Consider the following 11,159-nt stretch of genomic DNA (forward strand, 5'->3'; position numbering starts at 1 on the left):
AGGGCAGACTTTTTAAGGTCTCAACATTTTAAACCATATTTCATATTATTTGAGACAACAAACATACTGTCAAAGTATGACTTATCTATGTTTTAATTAGGTGCTCCTGAGAAGAAATGGAATAGAGCAGCTGTGAAATCATGTTTTGTTCCATTCTATTCCATTCTGTGTAAGCAAAAACACTTTGGGAGCGATGAGCATTGAAAGAGTATCTTTGGTAAAACTACAGGGCCATATATACTCAATGGCAGGAAAGCTAATACTGTTTATCTAATTACCATTTTGCTCTCAGAAACCTGTCACATTTGAGCACTGAATGTAGAAGATAGCAAAAGGATAAAAAGGAATACACCTTTCAGATTGTGTCTTCTTTCTTGTTATAAACCTTTTATAGAGGGAAGAACAAGAATATTGTGATTTCCCTTTTCCTACTTTCCAGAATCTTTTTCTTTACATAAGTAACATGTAATTACTAGTAACAAATGCAAAATAAGATTATTTCCCAAATGCAAAATAAAATTCAATCTATGTGAAATGTTTGGCCTGAAAATCTTGCATCTTGTTCCCTTGCATCAAAATTGTCTTTACCTCATTCAGCCTTGGTTTGGAATGAATCATTCTACCACTGATTATTTCAGTATGAAGAATGTTGAATCCTTCATGTCACTGAAGTACTTTCAGATGCTTATATGTGAGAAAGGAATTAACTATGCAGTCCATATCCTTAATCTCCAATGATTACAGACTAATACAAAGCTGTGATTCAGTTTGGTCAATATATACCAATAAATACATTCTTAATGCTGTCCAAATTATTTCTTTAAAAGATATGCTTTTATATATTTTCTTTTAAATAATTTTTAAAAGATTTATTTATTCTTATTATAAATGAAGATTTACAGAGAGGAGAGACAGAAACATTTTCGGTTTGATGATTCACTCCCCAGGTAATTGTAACAGCCCGATGAGCCAATCTGAAGCCAGGAGCCAGGAACTTCTTCTGGGTCTCCCAAGCAGGTGCAAGGTCCCAAGGTTTTGAGCTGACCCTGACTGCTTTCCCAGGCTGCAGTGTAGCAGGGAGCTGTTTGGAAGGTGGAGCAGCTGGGATACGGTGCCCATATGGGATCCTGGTACATAAATATAATTAGCCACTAGGGTACCATGCCAGATCCTTATTTATTTTCTTGAATGTACTTTTCTTTTCTTTTTTTTTTTTTTTTTAATATTCATTTATTCATTAATTACATTGTATTACATGACACAATTTCATAGGTACTGGGATTCTCCCCCCTTCACCCCAAACCCTTCCCCCATGGTGAATTCCTTCACCCTGATGCATAACCACAGCTCAAGTTCCGTTGAGATTCCCTAATTAAAAGCTCACACCATACAGAGTCCAGCATCCCACTTGTCCAGTTCAAGTTCAACGGCCTCTTAGGGAGGCCCTCTCAGGTTTGAAGGCAGAGCCAGCAGAGCGTCACCTCGATCAATTAGAAGCTCCAACATATCATCAGCAACAGTCCAGGTATGATGAGGCTGGTGCAGAGTCCACTGATTGACATAGTCCGTCTTAGGGTTTCCCCTTGTCCAGTTTTCCGCTGCAAGCATAAAGCTGAGGTGGTTGATTGATCTACTCCATCTTCCATCTTTTCTTGGTTAATGCTTTGGTTCCTCCATTTTGTTCAGGGGAATCCCCTAAGAAACTTTGAGGCGTTCCCAGTCCAGGCTCCTACATGTACTACTAGTAAGCACAGTGCCCGCCACCGTCCATCACTCCGATCAGCTGGTGGTTTTACCCCCTGGGTTGGTTCTGTTCTGAGCCTCGACCTCCGTTGGAACCAATGAGTATCGCATCTCTCCCTGGCTCTGCCCATCACACTCTCGTCCCTCACCTAAACCAGTGGGAGGTGTGCTGGTCGGGTGTTGCATTCCCTACTGGCACAGGCCATTTCACCTTGGCATTTTGTGTTTTGTACTGTTTTTGGTTTTTTTGGTTTTTTTTGTTTTTTTGTTTTTTTTTATCGCAACCAAACCCGGCCAGACCCCCATGAATGTACTTTTCAAACTCCTAGGCAGGACTATTTCTTAGATCTTTGGATTTCTAGGATCGGTCCTAGCAGGATCACATGCTCCAAAACCTAAAGCAAAATAATCTGAGAGAGAATAAAGCAATACGATTGGCCCCTGAGAATCATGTGACAGTGCCCTGTGCTCAGTGTCCCCCATCATTCAGAGTTACTGATTGCTAGAGTGGACCTTCATGGATAGCAGTATTCCAAATTTTATGTAATTGCTTAATGTTACTTAATGTTATAGTAGATATTTCTGGATTATTCATTGGTGTTAAAAGTTAATGATGTAGAACTTGATAACAGCAATCCAGTTCCACAATAAATCTTAAAATAGTCACGATTTTCCGTCTGTTCAATAGGGAAAAGCAGTAGTAACATCCTTCATTTTTTTTTAACGTTTCAGAACTGTTTATACATAAACTGTAGTCATTCTGTCTTCATCAGCAGTAACAGCGTAAGAATTGTCAGACCCATGGTTCATCCAGTTTTCTTTTTCAGAAAGCGTCACCAAGGGAAGTATTGTGGGCTGGCTTAGTTGGTCCTCTGAGATGTGTGAAGCTCAACAGGTTAGGTAGGGATGTACCACCAAACCTTCCAGTTTCTCTAATAAGTTTCTCCATAGTTGCTGGCACTTTTTTGAAAATACTTCACTCTGTAATTCTGATTTATCTTAAGTATTCTATAGATGGAGTAGCCCGAATTAGACATAATCCATATCTTGTCTGTTAGATAAAGAATTAGTTAGTGGCCCCTTGGTATAATGGTATGAGGTGAACAAATGGGTTGTTCCCCTTAATCAAAAATACCAGTTATGTCTTTCATAAATACTTTTTATTTTTTCTTAACTAATGGGACTTTTTTTTTTAACTGAAGCTTATGTTTTACCTGTGTTATTGTGGCATTTTTTTTTCCCAACATAGCAAGAAATCATGAACTTCCATAAATGAAGTAATTTTTCTGGCTTATTTCTACTATTTTCTATTAATATTTGCACTGTAAGTAATTGCACCAAAAATTAAGCTGATGCTTTTTTTTTTTTTTAAAGATTTGTTATTATTGGAAAGCCAGATATACAGAGAGAAGGAGAGACAGAGAGGAAGATCTTCCATCCGATGTTTCACTCCCCAAGCGAGCTGCAACGGGCCGATGCGCGCCGATCCGATGCCGGGAACCTGGAACCTCTTCCAGGTCTCCCACGCGAGTGCAGTGTCCCAAAGCTTTGGGCCGTCCTTAACTGCTTCCCCAGGCCACAAGCAGGGAGCTGGATGGGAAGTGGAGCTGCCAGGATTAGAACCGGCGCCCATATGGGATCCCAGGGCGTGCAAGGCGAGGACTTTAGCTGCTAGGCCACGCCGCCGGGCCCTAAGCTGATGCCTTTAATGAACAATTTGAGTCTAGATTCTACCACCGCCTGGAGAATTGAGAACCACATGCAAATTGGGGATTTCACTGTGAAATATTCAGACTTCAAATGTTTTTGTTTTGTTTTGTTTTTGTTTCTGTTTCTGTTTCTTAATGGGAATGGAGGTAAAATTAACTACAGGATTCCAGTTAACTGAATGTTGCCCCAACTTTCTGGATAGTCTTGATGACTATTTCTGTCCTAAGTTTATCTGGATGTATGAGTTTTTAAGAAATAGTTCTTGTGGTACTTTCACAATATTACTGCTTAAAGAATTTCAAGGCCTGGCGCCATGGCCTAGCGACTAAAGTCCTCGCCTTGGACACACCAGGATCCCATTTGGGTGCTGGTTCTAATCCCGGTAGCTCCACTTCCCATCCAGCTCCCTGCTTGTGGTCTGGGAAAAGCAGTCAAGGACGGCCCAAAGCCTTGGGACCCTGCACCCGCGTGGGAGACCCAGAAGAGGTTCCTGGTTCCTGGCTTCGGATTGGCGCAGCACCAGCCATTGCTATCACTTGGGGAGTGAATCATCAGATGGAAGATCTTCCTCTCAGTCTCTCCTCTTTGTATATCTAACTTTGTAATAAAAATAAATAAATCTTTAAAAAAAAGAATTTCAAATAATTTTACTATGTTAACTCCAACTTTTTTTTGGCCTTTTAGCATTGTCCATTATCCATTCCCATCATGCCATGCTTTTTATTCAACAGTTCTTCATCATGCATATTCTGATTAACTTTAGCTTCTAAAGTCCCTTTGACATTCAACAAATTCATTTGTTTAAAGTATCCTTCAAATTTGTCTGTAATCATCCTACATTTGTAATAGATAGAGCTCAAGGGGTCTTAATAACCATCCAATTTAATTCTCTCCACTTACTGTTGAGGAAAGTAAGCCTAAAATGTCAGATTGATAGGTCACTGTCATACATTTCATGTTTTTGAGACTTCAGATGATTGGAAGTTTCTTGAGGTCAGGGACTGTGCTGCCTTTTCTCTTTTTTTAATAGCCATAATCCAGGGACCAATGATCATATAGTTTGAGATACTGCTTACAAATTAACGTGTTGTTGGCTATTAACACACTTGCGGAAAAGTCTCAAGAGCTGCCACTGTTTGTTTCTTACCCCCATCATGCTTAGAAAATTCTAAAAGATTTGTCTTAAAATCCTATCATGCGTATTCTGAAGGAATTTTAAACTGTAGTGCAGTTTTTATTGAGTTCGTCTTGTCATGTACATTTTAAGTACAAATAGCACAGTGTACACAGAATCAAATTCACTGTTCTTGGTATCAGCAAACTTTTTCTGTAAAAAAGGTAGAAAGTAAATAGTAGGCTCTGCAGGTCTTAAGATTTGTTACAAACTACTCAGATGAACATTTCTCGCATGAGATCAGTCATGTATCTTGAAACCAGTTGCTAAGTTAGAATAAAACTTTATTTATAAAAACAGGTGGGCACCCCACAGGTCATAGTTTGCTTATCTCTGTTTTAGTGACTTAGGAGCACCTTTTTTTTTTCATACACATATCTAATACTACAACCCTGTAGTATACAAGACAGGTAATTTGTCTACATTGTATGGGTAAAAATGCTAAACAAAAGCTGTATCTGACACAGATCTGCTGTCAAGCGAAAAGCCAGTACAACTATGTAGTTCCATAGGAGTAACTTAGGGATGGAAGGAGCTCATCTCTAATGAGGGACTGATAGGATGAGGCCAGTAAACAAGCGCAGGAATTTAGCTGTCTTATTGTAGCTCAAATTTGACAAAGGTAGTATACAATGTATTAAGGATTTTTGGCCCTCCTTTGTTTTCAACGTAATGCCCATCTGCATCTTTTAGAAATTGTTTTGTAACATTGTTGACATCATCCCTATCTTTTCACTTACATAGGCCTTCTGGTTTTAGTTGGATCACTCTGATCACACGCCCAAAATGTATCTATCTATCTATTTATTTTTAGATTTATTTATTTTTACTGGAAAGGCAGATATACAAAGAACAGGAGACACAGAAAGATCTTCTGTCCTCTGATGCACTCCCCAAGTGGCCACAGTGGTCGGAGCTGAGCTGATCCGAAGCCAGGAGCCAAGAGCTTCTTCTTGGTCTCCCACATGGGTGCAGGTTCCCAATGCATTGGGCCGTCCTCGACTGCTTTCCCAGGCCACAAGCAGGGAGCTGGATGGGAAGTGGAGCTGCTGGGATTAGAACCGGCGCCCACATGGGATCCCAGGCGCGTTCAAGGCAAGGACTTTAGCCACTAGGCTACCATGCCAGGCCCAATGGCTATAATTTTAAAATGGTTTAAACTTTTGGTAGGTCTCTAAAATTTGCTGGTTTAAAAAAGCCTTTATGTGTTTTATTCTGTAAGTGTGTAACCAAAAGTATACTCCGTTTATAGTTTAGATGCTGGTGCGATAGATGAAGCATCAGAGTATATGTCAAAAAGTTCATGGAAAATGGAATTAAAAGATGAGATTTGGTTGCAGGAATATTTAGAGCCATAACACTCATATTTATTAATAATGTTCTGCATTTTATCTCAGCTAATTGCAATTTTCAACTTGTTTAATGTGAGAAGATAATTGGCTTTAATTTAATTTTAAGGGATTACATGGATCGTCTTCTGGATGAAAGTGAAAGTGCTGCTTCTAGCCGAGCACCGTCCCCTCCCCCAACTGCCTCCAACAGCAGCAACAGCCAGTCTGAGAAGGAGGACAGCACTGTCAACAGCAGCAGTCAGAATGGTGAGTAGTCACGGCAGTGCCCTGCTTCTTCCCGAGGAGAGATGCTTTTCTCTCCGCATTTCAGTGCTTTCAGACGGAAAATAAAAATTCTCAGGTAACAGATGAAGCGCGTTATAGCATGCATTTATACTCCAACAGAATACAAAGTGATGAGAAAGATTGCTCTTGGACTCTCATCACCAAGAAGTCACTTTGATTAATTCTACTTTTAGCAGTCGTCATTCTTTTTCAGGAAGGTTTTTTTTTTTTTTTTTTTTTTTTCCCAGTAGCATCTCTTTTTCATGTGGTTGGATGTATCTGGATACAAATATCTATGTTCTTGTTTGAAAATCCCAGCCATTTTATGTCAGAAACACAGGTATTTATGAAATACCTTGAGTTTTTAACACTTCATCAGAAAAATACTTTACATACGTAGCTGAAAAGAAGTAGATAACAAAGACACTGTCTTGAGTGTTTTTCTTTGTTAATATTGTAGCATTGAAGAATGAGGGAAGATAAAACACTGTGCATTAATATTCTGCAGGAACACTTGATTTTTTTTTTATCTCCATGAAAAAGCAGCAACAAGCATACCAGTGTATTTGAGGTTCAGATAGTTTTCTTGTTTAAAATATACAATGGACTAGAAATCATTATGCTGATAAGCAAGAATTAGCCAAAAAATCATTTTGATTTCTGCTTTAAAATGTCATCCTACCTCAGAAGGGAGCAAAACAGAAAATAAGCCCCATGTCTTAGTCTCTACATTGTAGGAGAAAACTGCCAGAGACGAGGGGAAAGACAGTGTTGAGCTAGCCTAACCCTCGCAAAAATTGGAAGAGGTAATGAAAGTTTCCTTTTTTTTTTTTAAGATTAATTTTTGTTTATTTGAAGAAGAGGTAAGTATTATTTATCCACTGGTCCTCCACGTCTAAATGACGGTAACCAGAAAGGTTAGGCCAGGTCAGAAATAGAAGCTTCCCCTGAGTTCCCATGTGGGTTGGTAGGGACCTAAGTAGTTGAGCCCTATTCTGCTTTCACAGGAACATTAGCTGAGTGCTGGATCATAACTGGAATAGCTTTTACTCAAATTGGCATTCGTTTGGGATACTGGTATTGCAGGTATCGGCTTAACTGACAGCACCAGCCCTGCAGTGAAAGGTTTGCCCCTTGTTCTGAACTTTAGTCTAAGTATTAATGGTGTAACGTCTATACTTAGTTCATTCCATGAGCCCTCTGTTTTCTCGCTATTTCTCCTCCAAGTCAAACAGAGTTTAGCGTTTCTTAACCATGTCCTGGTCCAAGAAGATTCATTGACATGATGTTATTGTTTCCTATTTGATGAGAACCTACCTTATATCATGTATTACAGTCAAGAATTTCAAAGTTTCCAAGAAAGATTGGACTTCTAACCCAGTGCTTTTAAAAGATTCATGCCTTGACATAGATTATTTTGACCTAATCATGGTCTCATCTAGCTTTTGTTGGGCCTGCTGCTGCAGAATTGTGTCTGGTATCAGATGCTACATAATCCCTACATTCATGATTTGAGTAGTTTTGATTTGATGGAATTAGTGTTTTCTTTGACCACAATGTAACATTTGAGGTTCGTCCAACTACTGAATATTTTCTAGGTAATTATATTGTAATTCTTTATTTGTTTTATCGTAATTTATTTTTTGTAGTTAATTTGTTTATTGTAATTTTAAGATTTCTTTTCTGTTTTTATTGGAAAGGTTGATTTTACAGAGAAGGAGAAAGAAGGGTCTTCCATTTGCTGATTCACTTCCCAGATATCCGCAACAACCAGAGCTAAGCTGAAACAAAGCTAAAAGCCCAGAGTTTCTTCCAGGTCTCCCACATGGGTTCCAGGGTCCCAAGGCTTTGGGCCGTCCTCCAGTGCTTTCCCAAGGCACAAGCAGGGAGCTGGATGAGACGTTTTACAGCCGGGACTAGAACTGGCATGCATATGGGATGCTGGTGATTGCAGGTGGAAGATTAGCCATCTGAGCCATCACACTGCCCCCCACACCCCAATTAGTTATTGTAAATCGCTTTTATTTTGCTCACCTGGATGAATTTGTATTAACTTTCATCACTTTGAAATGTATTTTTGGAGACTGCAGCATTAACTTTTTAATGCCATGACAGATGACTGAAGTCCACTTAGATAGGTAAATATAGAGTGATCTTTTAAAAGCACTGTACCTATATATTTACGTTAAGAGTAAAGTCATGGCATTGATTTTATTTGGCAGTAAAAAACTTGAGATATTTTGTTTCTGTATGGTTTTAAAAGGCACAGATCTTTGGCTAAATCTGAATAATTTATGCCTGTCTGTTTTTAAATTCTGCTTGTTGTCACATAATACCTAATAGTGCTTTTAAATTTGCCAAATTCTGTTCTTTCCTTTTAGCAGCTTATTAAAGCTTCACAGTTGTCCCCGCCGGATAAAAATCTTATTGTCCTCATTATGTGTGTAATGAAATTGAGGGTCAGAACTAACGGGGCCAAAATTCACATTGAATGTATAATGTATGTGCAAATTTGTGACTGCTTTCTTAGCTTTTGAAGTTTCTTTTGGAAGCTCTTTTGCAGTAGCTATTTTGTAACAGTTTGCAATTAAACAGTTTTATGTTAGCAATTTTATTTACGTTCTTTCCAACTTAGGCTTGTCATCTAATGGACCAGGTGAAATACTAAACAAAGAAGAAGTAAAAGTGGAAGGGTTACACATTAATGGACCAACAGGTGGAAATAAAAAGCCACTTCACACAGATATGGATTCTAATGGTTATGAAACAGATAATCTTACCACTGACCCCAAACTTGCTCATGTAACTGCAAAAAATGAAAATGATTTTGATGAGAAAAGTGAGAGACCTGCCAAAAGGCGAAGGATAAACAGCAATGGAAAAGAAAGTCCAGGTTCTTCTGAATTTTTCCAAGAAGCGATCTCACATGGGAAATTTGAAGAACTTGAAAACACAGATGACTAAATTTTAAATCTGTTCTACTTTCTTTGGAGTAAATTCTGGTGTGACTAAAATTTTCAGGGTTTATGGGTTACCTTAAAAAGTTCATTTCCTTGAAGCAGTTATTTTAAAATAGAAAAATTTGAATTAAGTACTAACTTTAGAAAAGAAGATTTCATAATTTTGCCTTTTTTTAATTTTTTTATCTAAAAACAGTTCAAAAAGCTTTTAAGAATATCAAAAATAGTTTAGGATATTTGAGTGAACGAAAAATTTATCTGTATATTTTAATTTGATGTATTTTAAAATTTTGCTGTATGATAATTTATTTTGATACAAAGTGGACAAAAACCAAGTTCAGATTTCTTCATAACACCAATTTCTCTTGAGTTTCTTAAAATGTCTTCATAGACATTTTTCTCACCATACAAAATGATGATCATTATTTTAAGGAAACCCTTATGAATCCTGAAAGTTATGCTAGCATGATTTTTTTATATATAGAAGTTTAAAAATAAACCAAGTCAGGTTTGTATATGTAAAATTGTTGACATCAATGATGTCTTTCCATATTCTTATCTGGGCTTAAGAAATACATTCTGTATTTTTCCAGATTCTTTGTAGCCTTTGAAAGATTTTTACAGTACATATGTCTTGACTGAGCTGTCCTTTCTTAATACAGAAGCTTGTATAATTTTCTTAACTTGTACAGTTGGTAAACTTTTATGAGAGGAATTGATACTCTGAGTCTGTCAGCTTTCATTTTATTTTGCTAAGGTTTTTCTAATGAATTTTTAAGTGTTTGTGTAGTAACTAAGTCATGTTTCTTATCCAGGTGGTTAAAGCATTCATAAAGGATTGTGAATTTTTTTTTAATTTGTATGTAAAGACAAATAATTTGAGAATTTGGAACTTGAGCATGATGCTTTGCAGCTTTCTTTTGCATTTGCTATAATTTTCAGTCATGTTTGAAACAAAAGTTTCTTGTCAGCTTTAAGAACTTAAATGTGTCACACCATAATCCTGTTCAATTATTTTTATATTCATTATAAAATCTCCCGACTTTTTGCATTAGACAGAGGTACCAGGTCAAGTGATATTTAGACATTGGCACAAAGAGTAACTGTTGGCAGATAACACTGATTTTTATGAAGAAAATGGGATGACGTTTGAAGAGTATGCAGACTTTGCTGTTTGTTACAGTCCAGTTTTTCAGATTTGTTTTTCCAAAAATAAGATTTATAGTAACCATTGCTCTGTGTGATTATGAATAGGATTGTCCATCTTTATAGCCCGATAATAATACCATTTTATTTCTAACATAGAATTCTTGTTAAAAAAAAATCTAGTTGGACACAGCTGAAAGACCGATCTATATCCAAACATGTGTAAAAGATTATTAGCTCTTATTTTTCTCACACAGGCCTACCCTAATGCTTATTTGATTTACTTTCAGCTACACACTCAAGAGCCACTACCTTTTTAAAACAAATCTTCGCTGGTCTTATTTTTAATGGCTCAACTATATAATTCAACTTAGTAGAGGATTTATTTGCACTGAAAAATTATTGTTAAGACCTGCCCCCGTGAAGTATTACTATTAACATACATTCAGACTGTTTCCCTTCACGAATGTGAACAACTATTTTTCCAAAGCAGTGTTAAAATCCACTTGTGTAACACTTGACTCTGTAAGGTGTACACTCCCTGTTATTACATGCATATCCAAGTGAATCCAAGTTTCGGGTGGAAGTGTTTGAAGTGTTGAGAAGCTTGAGTTTTTGTTGTTTTGTTTTACTTAAAACAGTAATTTATCCAGAATGGCAGTAGTTTTAGCAGATGGTGACAGTCCGTTTTTTAAATTGAATTTTATTAAATGAATCCAAAGCATCCTAGCTCTTGTCAAAGATAGCTACAGAAATGTTTCAAAAGAATGGTGATGCTGTACTTTTCAGACTGTTGCATTATTGCAAATG

At 37.3% G+C, this 11,159-nt stretch overlaps 1 protein-coding gene across 9 annotated transcripts in view; it reads left to right on the forward strand.

Annotated features, from left to right (window-relative positions):
- The window catches only part of MIER1 (MIER1 transcriptional regulator), a 69,699-nt gene extending 59,128 nt beyond the window's left edge, over positions 1 to 10,571 (forward strand). For all 9 annotated transcript variants that reach the window (XM_004588745.4, XM_036494517.2, XM_058657788.1 and 6 more), the window contains 2 exons: positions 6,086 to 6,225; positions 8,879 to 10,571. In XM_004588745.4, the coding sequence (XP_004588802.1) occupies positions 6,086 to 6,225; positions 8,879 to 9,207 (469 nt within the window). In that variant the 3' untranslated portion in view covers positions 9,208 to 10,571. The remainder of the gene's footprint in view (positions 1 to 6,085; positions 6,226 to 8,878) is intronic.
- Positions 10,572 to 11,159: the final 588 nt, after the last annotated feature.

Source organism: Ochotona princeps, chromosome 2 (assembly GCF_030435755.1).
Source record: "Ochotona princeps isolate mOchPri1 chromosome 2, mOchPri1.hap1, whole genome shotgun sequence".
NCBI lineage: Eukaryota > Metazoa > Chordata > Mammalia > Lagomorpha > Ochotonidae > Ochotona > Ochotona princeps.